Consider the following 14,185-nt stretch of genomic DNA (forward strand, 5'->3'; position numbering starts at 1 on the left):
AACGAAATTCCCTTTTTATTCGGAAACTTTGAGAATCTGTCATATGGGTTTGCATATATTTTTAGTTAAAGTGTTTTTAATCGTAACAAATATAAATAATTTCTCTATTGACTTTAGTAAGAATAAACTTTTTTATTGCTTGTTTAATAGTATTTTCTTTTTAAAATTTGGATACTTTAGTTTGCATAAATTGATATAAAATAAAGAGAAAAATAATAAAAAAAAACTTGTAAAACTATGAACAAACGCCAACATATGTACAACCAGCAAAACTTATCAGCTTGCAGAGGTCAATAGCATAAAACCCACGCACAACCTACACAACCAGATCCCAAATGGAATACATCACAGTTAAACCACAAATAGACTATATTTGCAGACCGTTTAATATGCCAAACCACAAATATCGGCAGTGAAGAATGTTTGGACACCTGTCATTCAACGGTATGATAATAATTCCTTATGCTTATTATGCTAATCTGAGCTCAAGGTGTTCATTAAATACTTGATATGCCTCGAATTATCAAAACAAGAACGAACGAGTTTGGGAGCTTTATTAACCGCAATTTCAAAAATGTATTAAATTTTACTCTTTTTTATGTTAATGACTTACCTTCAGTTTTAAATTAATTATGATTGCTGACGACATTTTTCCTTTCCTGATAAAAAAAAATACTTCAATCACTAAACCATTTTGTTATGATGCAATTCTTAATGAGTAGATCATAAATTAACCTGGAAAACTCGCATGCGGACGTTATAACTAAAACGTGAAGAACGAAAATATAACCAAAGTTGTGCTATCAATTTAAATCACAGACCAGGGAATTTAAATCGTCTTACTCACCACAACTACATCCCTGTTCCTTCATTATTTTATAATAATAATAATAATGTTAGCAAATTGTTGATAGATACAGGAAAACATCACAAGGAGTTGTATCGCTAGAAGCTGTCACCTGAACTTTGTTAAATTCAATTTTTTAAATTTAATATCATGAAAACGAAATAGAAAAAACACAGCCCTCCACATTCTTTTGATAAAATATCAACCGTCGGGGGGAACCTTCGAACAGTTATATTGCAAATACAAGTGTAAATCAATATTTACGGCAGCAAGTGCAGGGTGGCATGCATAACTGATGAGACAATTAGTGAATAAAACATGCAAAATATGATAAAGTAAGGTATCGCTATCATTATGTAACATATGCTGCGATATAATCTCGAATTCAAATTATAAGAAAATCAACAGTAATGATAACATATCAATAGTAAAACCAGCACAAGATGTTCAAATGCAGTGATAACTACTTCCTTGCAAAAATAACTAATTAACACCCCCTTCGGGAAAACTGTCAGCGTTATTGAGAACTACAGTTATCTTACTAAAATAACCCTTTTTCTAAAGTTTTCTAAAAATATTAAATTCATAAAACGTTTTGCGAATTGTTTTGAATCTTGCAAAATAAAGAAAACTAAAAGGATGGCGTGCAAAAAGGATGTGACCATTAGTTAATAAACTATTCACAATTCACAACGTACAGATACTGAAAGTAGACATCACATATCCACTTAAACATATGAAGCATATGTTTATTACATATTACGTCAAAATCAAATTTGAAAATTAGTATTAATACAACATAACAAAATCAATAAATCGAAAATAACCAGCAAAGCATCGCCAAATCTGCAACAAGTTCATTCCACTTACTTAAATAATAACCCCTGTACATATAACTTCAAACATCCTATTTAGAGATATTTTAAAAATAAACTTCACCAAAATTGTAATAATTACTCCGAATCTCTAAAGAAATATAAATGAAAATAGTTTTTGATAAGACTACCAGTGCAAATAATTGACATTAGACAATAAAATAGGCATTACATATTTGAACGCATGGAGCTAAGTTATCTCAAATTCAAATTTAAGATCTATATTAATCGGCAAAGCATGAAAAAAATCCATGCTAAAAACGCTAAGGGTAAGTCTTGCACTTACAAAACCACTACCTTTGTAGGAAAACCTTAAAATAACTAAATTCACCTTTAATTCCGCCGATTACTTTGAATCTTTCGCAAAATAAAAATGAAAAATTGACCATTTTCGGTAATAATTGTAGTATGGCGTGCAAGAGGATGTAGCCACACCCTGGGCTCGACCTTGAGCCGGCATTGTGGTATATAAGCTGGCGGAGCCCTACACAGGCACTTAGGTCTCCAGAGAGGTTGTCCCCCCTGACTGTACAATGAAGGTCTTGGTGAGTACACAATCATCTTGGAAATTAACATTGCCTTAAAAATTATAATTTTTTTAAATTTTCAAATAACAATTGTATTTATCTCATAGTTATTTTTTATTTTTTCAATGTATATATTAATATAATATGAACAAGACTTTATTTATTTTTCAAAATCGGTTTGAAATCCAAAAATTTCTTAAGTGTTATAAAAAAGCGTTAACATTAATTTTGTTCTCAATTTGAATTTACCCCTTGATGTTTTTATTGAATAGTTTCATATGGCATTAACACGATGATTAATTTCTGAGATCCGTTACATTTACATTCATTGTTGTATGGGAAAACAAAATAAACAGTTATAATCAATCAATAAGGCATAACAATAAAATATATTCTTTTGCATTGTCATCTATGGAGATACTTTCACTGATTAACCTAACTTCACTTTTGCTCTAATGTTCCTATGGGGTTCAATAATAGGTTAAAACATTATAACAAAAACAGCACCTCTACGAAAACCCTGATAAAGGTCCCAATGCAAGAAAAATCCTAGTACAGTATCACGTTTACGTTTGTGTATATTTGTATTTACTAGACTAACAGTCTATACACTTATCAAACAGATTCTTAAGCAAATGTGTTAGAACCGAGAGGTAGAGCAGTATTTAATGGCATTTTCGAATAAGCAAACTTTACTCTATTATTGCATTGAAAATAATCAGCAATAAACATAATATAGGTAGACAATATATAAATATCTGACAAAATCGGTCACTTATTGTTGTAGACTTTACAAAATAATGCTTATTTTGGTGCTTCGCACACCTTACTAACTTTACACTGTCAAACCGCCAAACTAGAGTTGTAATTTAAGTGACAAACTTATTTTAAACTTTAATCTTTAACGAAATAAATCCTTTAGAATTTTAAAGAATAAATTATTAGTAGTTACTCTGTGTACGGCCAGTGAGTGACTTTAACGCTCGGTTTGTAAAGAGCGTGGATTCCTGAGGAGCGTGGATTCACATTAATTGATGAGGAGGATTCAAATTAATTGATGAGGAGATCTTTTGCTTGGTTTCAGCTTACTGAATGCTAATTGTTTGATTGATCAACCTATTCTCAAGGGATTGTTTAAATGATTTTACAAGATTATTCTATAAATCTGACTCATCGTGACTGTAATAAAGTCTTAAATGAATTGTTTTCTAGTGAAATACCTATATGCTTTTTAAGCAACACTTAATTCCAAACCAACTTCAACTCAACCTCGTAACATAATTTAATTAGCAAAGAAAATCAGTAAGAGGCTGCACACTTAGAAATTAAAAACAATTCTGGACAAACTTAAAATATTTTAAAAGATTGGTCTAAAATAGATTGTCATTGGTTATAGAGGGGCAGAGGGCTTAAAAGTGTTGACGCTTTGTTACAAAATGTCGTCGGTGGGAAAACAACGGGGTATTAAAGACTTATATGGTCACCTTTAGATAAGAGGTCAACGAAAAACCTTCAAAATATCAGCCTATAAGGTAAAATAGAACAGGGTTTCCAATACAGTCTCTAATTTCTGTTTAAGGTAGTATAACCATGGTAATGTATACCATAATCCATAAATCATAATAATATGATGTTGGCAACATTAAACATTGATTATTGTCAATAATGTTAAAAATACATGAATTGAATGATTGTCGTGTCAACAGGTTGTTCTCTGCGCTGTCGCGGCGGTGTGCGCTGCTAAGCCTTACCTGGCTTACGCGCCGGCACCTGCCACCTCCTACAGCTACAGCACCTCCGTCGTGAGCGTCAACAAACCCGCCGTCGCCGCCTACTACGCTCCTGCCGCCCCAGTCGTCCACGCCGCCCCCGCCCCCCTAGCCTTTGCCGCTCCCGCTGCTCCAGTGGCTTACGCAGCTCCCGCCCCCGTGGCTTACGCTGCTCCTGCCCCCGCTGTTGTTGCTGCACCCGCTCCCGCCCCTGTGGCTTACGCTGCGCCAGCTCCAGCTGTGGTCGCTGCCCCCGCTCCCGCTCCCGCCCCCGTAGCCTACGCCGCTCCCGCTGTTGTTGCTGCCCCCGCTGTCAAGACCCAGTACCACGCTCAGAACGAGCATGGAGAGGCTTCCTACGGACACTCCGAGCCCGGCCAGACCCACAACGCTGTCCAGGTATGTTGACACTTAAGCATCCCTTTTTAGATTTTTATTCTGTAATCAGGCCAAATAAGACAAAGTCCAATCTTATCAACCACTGAAACGCCAAGATGACGTTACTTAATCCGTCATTTAAGGAGCTAGTACTCAACTACTATAATCAATAACTGTTCTGTTTTTAAATTAGGGGCCATTTAGTTTGGGATTGAATTATATATTTTCAAGGTAGAGAAAGACAATTTGAGTGAGTGCACGAATCCTTAGGGGACGGGGATATACTTTTACCTATGATTATGACTCTCATAGCTCTTAAAAGTTTCTTGACTAAAAAAATGCAATACAGTACATCCGTTTGAAAAATATATTTTGCTTGTCAGGACGCTCACGGCAACAAGATCGGCAGCTTCAGCTACGTCAACCCCGAGGGCCAGGTGCTGAGGACCGACTACGTCGCTGACGGAGCTGGCTACAGAGTCGCCTCCAACGCTCTGCCCGCCGCCCCCATCGTCGCTCCCATCGACACCGTTGAGGTGGCCGCCGCCAAGGCTAACTTCTTCCACCAGTACGCCGCCAAGGCCGCCCCTCTGCACCGCCGTCGTCGTAGCGCCGTCCTGGTCCAGACCCCCGCCTCCACCGCCCCTCTGCCCGCCCCCGTCACCTATGCCGCCCCCGTAGCTCCTGCTGTCGCTTACGCCGCCCCCTTGGCTCCCGTTTCTTATGCCGCTCCTTTCCCCTACGCCGCCGCCCCAGCTGTAGCTCCCGTTTCCTACGCCGCTCCCTTCCCCTACGCTGCCGCCCCCGTCGCCTACGCCGCCGCTCCCGCTGTCCGCCCCGCCGTCCTGACCACCGTAGTCAACAACCCCGGTCACGCCGTGTCCTACAGGGTCGACTAGACGTCTCTCCATGACGTCACTGTCACGCCGCTACGAGTCAGAGCTGTCGAGACCTCTGCTGGACTTTAGCGGCCCCTGCAGTACCACGTGCACCCCCCCCCCCAGACTGACATGTACATAGCTACACAACCACCTGAGTGTATTTAAGTTCAACCCCCTGAAGTCAATAAACTAGTTACAATACAATAGTACTTGCTTCCTTCATTTAAGCGTCTCACCAACCATCTCCAAGTCTCCCCTGGATTAACTGGTCCAGACAACAACCTTAGTTGTAATCGTGCTTCAAGCATGTGGTGTTCGATCATGGACCGACTACACATTTTTAAAGTCTATACTTTAGCACCCTCCTTTAACTCCCAAATCAAATAAGCGCAAATATTTTTCAAATCTACAAATACTTTTGTGTCTGAAAATTTGTTTACACAATGTATAGTAGTCATTAAACTTTCTTTAATAATTGCGCATTCTGGTCATTAGATACAAAGCTAATTTTAAAATGAACAGTTGATGAAAAGCTGCCCTGTTTTCGCTAATTGCCACTAGGAGCTCAGTTCATATTTATGGGGACTTTTGGTATAATCTTCCCTAGGTACCTAGAAATAAGTGTGCACAGTTTCAAAACTTTCGGATTTTTCCGGAGGTTGGGTCATTAATTTATATATTTTGACTAGGCTAATTAAGCCAAAAAAGAGGAGGGGGAAGCAATAAAATATTTTCGTCAACCCACCAACATTTTGCGAACGGACGGTTCTCGCTAGATTCAAGTTCAAGAGCAAGATAGTGATTTACGAGCTAAGCGAAACAGCAGACCAAAAACTACTATAGTGACCCGGATTAGAACTTTCGTGACAAGAACGGTTCTTGTCATCACGATGATAATAATCACAGAGCTTCTAGGTAGCCTTTTAAAGTCTACTAATTATCTTTTACAGTAATTTGGCGTACCATAGTTGCAAAATTAGTTTTAAAGTCAGCTGTGTAATAGTATATTTCGTACCTTGAGCCGAAAATGAGGTTTTGTGGGATCGAGATACCTTTTAAAATGATCCAAAGCTGCAAAACCATTTCGGTCCGTGGTACGAACGCAATTTTTCACCACACTATAAACTATTACAACAACTATTTACCACAACAATAAAGCACACTAAAAGTCAACACAGCTACAACTTTAAAGTTATGCAAAAAGAAATTGAGGATTCAGCAAAAATAATAAATAGTTGCTAGGTAAAGGTGACAATAAAACAATTCAATTGCAATGCTATGGATACTGATTGTGTATTTAATATGCATTCATGTTTTAAGAAGTAAGCAGGCAGCTGATTTTGCGGCCCTAGAGATGTAAAAACCTGCTCGGTCCCCAAATGACGATGACAACTGGCATGTCCAGCAAAACGTAACTTTCAGCCACCAATTAACGTATGTAAAACAGCTAAAATCATCACAGTGTGGTGAAAACAATATTCCTCGCAATAAAATAAAACGTACACGAGGGGACCCGTGCGCAAATAGCGAATTTCAATAGGGTTCGACACTTGTTTGCAAGGTAAAACGAAAATTGCAATGTCCTTTTGCCTTTCAAAGATTATATTCGTTTCCTGCAGTTATTTAGTGAATACAACTAGTAATTTACAATACATTTTTCTGTAGATGTAAACCATAAAGAGCAATTCATCAACCTCAATAAGGTTACAATCATAAACAAAATTAACGTGATTAAAATTCATTTCTACAAAGTTGTATTCACTAAATAACTGCAGGAAACGAATATAATCTTTGAAAGGCAAAAGGACATTGCAATTTTCGTTTTACCTTGCAAACAAGTGTCGAACCCTATTGAAATTCGCTATTTGCGCACGGGTCCCCTCGTGTACGTTTTATTTTATTGCGAGGAATATTGTTTTCACCACACTGTGATGTTTTTAGCTGTTTTACATACGTTTACAGTCTGTAGGTAAACATTAAACTGAAGGATCAGCTATACTGGGTGGAAAAAGTCCCGGGGCGGTTAAATATTTCCAAAAGTAATACAGATAGAGCTTCAAAACTTGGTACAGAGTTAATAATCATTAAGATCATCTCAACACATTATTCAAAGATGCGCTACCTCTTCAGGGGGACGACCCGCAAGGTGTCAGAAGAAAATCTTAAACGTAAGCATAGGTTGATATGTACATCAAATTAAAGGTCTTTGTTTGTAAAATACAATGCCACAAAACCCGAACTTAAGCGGACAACCGACTCAAAAATTACAGCTATTCAAATATGCATTAAATTTGCATTGTTATAATACGCTACATCCTCAGGGTGGCGCCCACTAGAAGTTGGAAGAAAATCATAAACGTATGCATAGTTCTATATGCATGCACATCAAATTAAAGGTCTTTATTAGTAGAATATGATGCCACAAATTTTAGCTCAAAAGAACAACTGAGTATAAAATGGCAGCCGTTCAAAGATTCAAAATTGCAGATTCAAGAAATCTTTTATCGGCTGCCATTTTTTACTCGATTTTCCGTTTGAGGTCACGTTTGCGGCGTTGTATTCTACTCGTAAAGATCTTTAATTTTAGGTGCATATCAACCTAAACATATTCTTACATTTAAAATTTTCTTCTGACTCCTAGTGGGACGTTCTCCAGAAGGGTAGTGTATCACTTAATCATGTGTTAAAATGATGTTAATGACAAGTAACTGTGTACCAAGTTTGAAAGCTATAGCTTTATTACTTTTTGAAATATTTAACCGTCCCGCGACTTTTTATCCACACTGTATAAAGGAAGTTTGTTAGCATCTTTGGATCTTTCAAAGCGAAGTCTACAAATAAATCAAACGCTGTCGCTATGGCGGTGAGCCTTAAAGGAAATTACACTTTTAGATACCATTCGTCACTCTGCTAGATCATAAGCTTAAAAAATATGTTAAGTAGAAGGGGTAAAAAAGGAATGTTACAGAGAACCCCCTTATTGTATTAAGTATATAGAGAAGTAGAGCTTCTGTAAAGGAAAACGGAAACTTCATTTGTTTGGCACAGGAACAGGAAAATTCTTTTAAAAAGCCAAAGTATTATTTGGGGCAGAAAAAGTAGTGTTTAGGACAGAAGAAAATGTATGTTTTACTAGATTGGAAATTGATATTTTCGGATAGCTCATCTGTAAGAAAATGAGCTATTTTCATACACAGAGTGATGAAAAATTTTATTCGTTACACTCAATGTCGGTTAATGTATGCGCATGACCCCGTGCGAGCAGTCGTTGTCCTTAGCTCATGACAAGGCCTACTCACACATTGCTCTTAACCTCATGAGCAATATTAAAATATCCAACCAGTTTTCATGAAATATTTCACCCTGACCTGAATATGTTCACACCCGATACATTTTTCATGTATTTTCACTGTACATTTAAGTTAGTTACATCAGGCTATTGAAAATTAAATCGCACAATGCCTAATTAAAGTGCCCATTATCCCCTTTCTTCCTTATTCTTACGACCATGACCAATGCATCTTTTCCATAATCGTTTTATGACCATTCTTACCTTCTAATTGACCTAATTGATGGATGAGAATCAGGAAGATATTTAGCCTGACCATCTAATTAATATTGACTCGACTTGGAATATTCTTTGATCAATCTTCTCATATTTTCACCTACTTTATATTTGGCATTTTTCTTTTGGTTTCCATTGCAAAATAATAGGCCTAGCATTTTAGTAAATTGAAACATAATTAACAAAACTGAATTTATTGAACTCACAAATCAGACTGAACTAAAAAGTAAACAAAAACATAATAATATAAACAGTAATCTGACAGATGTTATAAATGAAACATATGAACTTATTTCTTGATACATAACAAGCATATAGGTTTCCCTATAAATATTTGCATCTATGTTTCATTTCTCCTACTCATCATTGATCTAGCAATAACATGTGGTGCTTGAAAAATCACTTAGTTTCGTTTTAAAAGATGCCAAAGATTCAAAATTTCGCATTTTAACGAGCATTTTTACCTTTGTTTGTTATTTAATTATTTTTCGTTAAAAAATGAAAGAAGGTCAAGAAAGAGAAGAAGGTCAATGTTCTACTCAGTTAAACAACAAACGCAAAACAGGCAACTCACAATATTGAATTTCTAAACATATTAACTAACCAATTTTTATGGCTGAGTAACGGGGGACCGAGCCATGGCTCGATATAGTTTATTTCGATTGCAAAAGTAATATAAAGGAAACTCACGTTTTACAACTAATTTTGAATTTTTTATGAATACAGCCGCCCAAATTTTGTAAATTTGTAGGATATAAAAAAAAATCATAAAGCTTGTAAAATCTCCCCTTAAATAATACACATTGAGTTGATGCCAGTGCACTCAAACGGCACCAACACGAGACACTCATCACTTATCAACACTGACTAGGGTAGATTTTCCCCTATGAGTAATCTTCAATGTAATCTTTGCTCCTTAGTTACATCAACTGATGATTATCACTTTGTACCGTATTTTATAATTTGCTAGTATACTGGGGATGGCTTGTTATAAACACGTTTCAAGTGTTTTGTTTACTTTTTACTTGTAATTTTGTTCAACCGACATAGTTACTTGGCAACCCCTAAGGCCAAATAAAATTTTCAAACGATAAGTGTAGCGAAATACAAATTTTCCTCAGGTAGTAGCTGTTACCAATCACGTTTTTTAGGGCTGTAAGAACCTAATTTCAAAATTTAGTCAAAATCCTTCCTCTGGATTACGAGAAAATATTGTAGACAGACAGACAAACAGACATAGCTCGTATTAGAATATGGGATATATATTTTGAGCCTCACACCATTTTATGTAAATGAGGCAATAAAATATTACCACAAGGTTTTTAAAATGTTTTGAAAACGTTTCCTCTCTAACTAGGTTTTTTAACAAATGGTTTACTTCATTTTGTTTATTTTGAACCATTAAATCTATTTGTTAATATTTTTGTTAATCTACTTACGGACACCTTGTATAATCATAGATAAAACATACTAACAGAACCATAGTTTAGATTTTAATTACTTGTGCATGTAAAACTATTTTTACACCCAATAAATTTAGGAAGTGTCGTCATTACAAAACAAACCTATGCCTAGGTATTATGTTGACAAAAATGATAATTACATACTGTTGCCATACATAAATAAATAATAGTAATATTTTATTAACCTAGTTTTATCTCCCGAAATTACTTAATTAATTGCTAAAATAGACTTACCACCACGGGTGGACATACCTAGAAAAATAAGACAAGTTTATTAAAAATTGTAGAGGATAAACGTGAAAAAACAGAAAGACACACGTCAAATTGTATTTTAATCTACTTATTAAAAATTACATTATAATAACAATTAAATTTAAGGACAGACACAACATCACACAATCGACACTATTTCAAAACTTCCTATGGTATCCCAATCATTTGGAGCGATGAAATTTGGTTGTGAAAGAATGTATTTTTTATTCGTCTGGCCATCTATAGAGGGTTGCCGGAATTTGATCCCCCTGGAATTTTGCCTCCTGGGCAAAGCTGACGTCACTATGAGTAGTAACCTGAACTTTCAAAAGTTTGTTCGCAGGTGGAATTTTACCCCGCGGATTTGGAAGTCTAATGAAAATAGACAGAGCGTGATTAATTTTACGTAGATTAGCAATAAAAACCGGAATTTTACCCCCTGTCCATAACTAGCGTTTAGACAACTGAAGATGTACGGGCCGGATTTTTACCCCCAGAATTTAACCCCCCGGATTTTTACCCCCGGAATTTTACCCCCTGGCCGGATATAAAAATTATTAAGAATGAATGATTTAAGAATGATTTTCTTATTTCTATTTTTATTTAATTGTAAACATTTTATTATTAAGTAGCCTATCTTTATTTATTTATTTTGTAATATCAACTAATTAAACAGAATTCGCTGTTTAATTTTGATCATATTAACAAACAGTTGGCTTCAATGATAAAATCCTGATACTCTAATCTCAAAATTAAAATTAAAAACCTTTTCGATTAGTTGATGTTACAAACAAATTAGGATAGGCTACTTAACAATAAAATGTTTACTATTAAATTAAAATTGAATGAAGAGAATTAACCATTCTCAATAATTTATATCTAGCCAGGGGGTAAAATTCCGGGGGTAAAAATCCGGCCCGTACACTCTAGGTTTTTATAATTTGAAGTTTTCTGATTAAATTCACAACCGTGAAAATATACGTTTTATTCCGCGTTTAATCCATCGAACTGATGTCGCGAAACTCAAAAGTTCGCGGCCGGAATTTTACCCCCTGGTTTGTGACGTCACGTTTGCCCAGGGGGTAAAACATCCGCTACCCCTCTATAGAGACCCCAACCCCCTTTGAATGACACCACTAATATCCTATATATGGCGGTAAAAATAACGTCTTCGAACTTCGGCTGAGCGTGCCTGGAGCGGTTATTGGTCTGGCGATCATGTGAGATTAGCGGCAAAGGTTATCACAGGATCAATTATCACTGATCAAGGTCGACCTCAAGGTCACCACGCCCACATCCCACTTCCGTAACCGGTGTGGAACAGGGGAACAGGAGGCAGCGCAGGTGTTATCGACAACTGCACTTTGTGGAACACAATCAAAGAGTTAACCACTTAATCGTTTCACTAAGACAGCTAAGTATTTCAGTACAACTAGACTATTAGATTACTTTTGATTTTGTAGCCTCTAGGTCTTTCAGACCGTAGGTAAGTAGGGATGAGCATCAATAGGTCAAGCATCGATGTACAGTACCTATAACATCGTCACGGAAACATAGATGTTTTCGGGATACTGTAGATGTTTTCTGAAACATCGATGTTAATAGATGGGTTTTACAATTTTTTTTCTGCTGTCTGTACTGCAAAAGCTTAGTAACCTAAAACTTATACAATTCATTCAAGGAAAACATCGATAATTCAATACTTGGCCAAAAACGTCGATGTTTGACGAAAACGTCCATGTGTAAAAAACATCGGTAATCTGCCATTGATGTAAAATACCTCGATCATGGATAGAAAAACATCGAGGTTTCGAAAACAACAACTATCGATGCTCATCCCTAGCAAGAGGTTTGTGCTTCAGTATCCAATAGTCAATGGTGTTACCCTATGCATTTCACCAGCTGGTGTGGCATCTTCAGGGCTAAGCTATCGTATTATCACTAGCCTAATACTATAAACTTCAATACGTATTTGAAACTTAATAGTTACAAATGTAGAGTGAGAGTAGAATGTAATGGAGTGAGATAATCTGTTTGGTTTCAATACTGAGGATCAGCTGTTTATTCGGTCTAATTGTCCGCGGGATCATTAACCGACTTTCCCACTACCAACAAAAGGAGGAGGTTCTCAATTTGTCTGTGGCGATGTTTTTTTTCTCTATGTATGTTCACCAATTTCTCTGTGATTCTTTTACCGATCAGCGTGGTTCCACCACCAAAATAACCAGGAGAGTTTCTATTTGGTACCATATATAGCATTATGTTTAAGAAAAATATTTTTTTGGTGAAAAATGCTGAAAACCTTAAATATTCAACATTTATTTTGTTTATATTTTTGCAGAGAAGGCAATAAATAATAATAACATTCCTACAGCTGTTAGTTAAAACCATTTAAATGAAGCTACAGACAGTTTCTTCATGAAACAGTTGCTTCATATTGATTAATAAACTATTTCTTGCCATGGAGCCTAAATAAGTTACATTGAAAAAATCCATTTTGTTTTGGTTACTATAAAAAAGGTATTTCAACGTTTGACCTGATTTGTGTATGATTCTGTTTTGAGTATTGAATGTTCTGACTTATAAAAACATAGTGAATAGCTGCATGATATTGACAATTTAAGATGTATTGTGAAAACTAAAGCATTCGTAAAAGAGGTCCAAATATAAATTAGATGCAATTATTCCTTAAACGACATAAGAGGTGTGAGATTGCATAATCGTCAATCGTCTTAAAAGTGTTAAATATTTTAATTACTAAACATGCATTTGAAGATGTGGAATGTTTATTAATATTCTTCACTGTCAATAATTTTATGCCTGCTTCAGAAATGGGAAGCTGATTTGCAATTTCGACTACATCTTGAGCAAACAAAACCACCTTAGCCACTTTTAGCTGAACCAATCATATACTATTTTTCAAAGGTAGACTTTACTGTACGTGATAACAACCAATTTTCTACTTTTAAGAGATTTTTTAGTGCTGGTGGCTGAGGAATAACTTTCTTATTGTTCCAAAAGGCTTGGGACCTTACTGTATTTCGTTTTATAATGTAGAAGTACACCAATTGCAGGAAACGATGATGTCTGGCATTTCAATGTCTCTAGGAAAGACATTTAGTTTTTCATTAGGCCTAATGTAATGGACAACTCAGTTTTTTTTATCCAAAAATGTTAATTTTTAATACCCATTGATTATGTAACCTGAACAGGTGACTCAAGCAGTTTTAAAATAATGATTGTTCTGTGGCACTTTTGATTGTTTCAAACAGTTTTGCTTATCAAAGAACTTCAAGTAATTAATATATAACAAAATACACAGTCACTAAAAATCATGAAATTATTTATTTTTGTATAAAAATACAACCGACTTTAAATGCTCTAAAAAGAATGAAATAATTTAAATAAAATAAACTTTTGTATTAGTCAAGCTCACTTATTTCAAGTCGACGTGGCTCTAACTGCAAAAATATGAATAAAATAAAATATATTGAGAGTGTATTTTGAAAATCAATAAATTGTCGCTGGATAACATAAATCAATAAATTGTCGCTGGATAACATAAATATATAAAAAAACATACTCAACTGTTTTGTTTATATATATATCAAAGGAAGTATTTTCTTGT

The 14,185-nt window shown here is 35.6% G+C and overlaps 2 protein-coding genes across 5 annotated transcripts in view; one reads left to right on the plus strand and one right to left on the minus strand.

Annotated features, from left to right (window-relative positions):
• The window catches only part of LOC129000994 (WD repeat-containing protein 7), a 160,224-nt gene that overhangs the window by 46,132 nt on the left and 99,907 nt on the right, over positions 1–14,185 (minus strand). The gene's annotated exons all lie outside the window — the stretch shown is intronic.
• On the plus strand, positions 2,188–5,483 carry LOC129000996 (skin secretory protein xP2-like). The gene is made up of 3 exons (XM_054428114.1): positions 2,188–2,267; positions 3,956–4,417; positions 4,780–5,483. Exons 1-3 carry the CDS (start codon positions 2,256–2,258, stop codon positions 5,293–5,295), a joined length of 990 nt encoding a protein of 329 aa, XP_054284089.1. The 5' UTR covers positions 2,188–2,255; the 3' UTR covers positions 5,296–5,483.

Source organism: Macrosteles quadrilineatus, unplaced genomic scaffold, assembly GCF_028750875.1.
Source record: "Macrosteles quadrilineatus isolate MER2022 unplaced genomic scaffold, UCM_ALF_1.0 Scaffold_8__2_contigs__length_117827958, whole genome shotgun sequence".
In the NCBI taxonomy this organism is placed as follows: domain Eukaryota; kingdom Metazoa; phylum Arthropoda; class Insecta; order Hemiptera; family Cicadellidae; genus Macrosteles; species Macrosteles quadrilineatus.

Bases quoted from the DNA above. Each gene is read 5' to 3' on its own strand.
- LOC129000996 (XM_054428114.1), top strand. The intron at 4,418-4,779 runs GTATGTTGACAC...TTTGCTTGTCAG, and splicing joins AGACCCACAACGCTGTCCAG to GACGCTCACGGCAACAAGAT.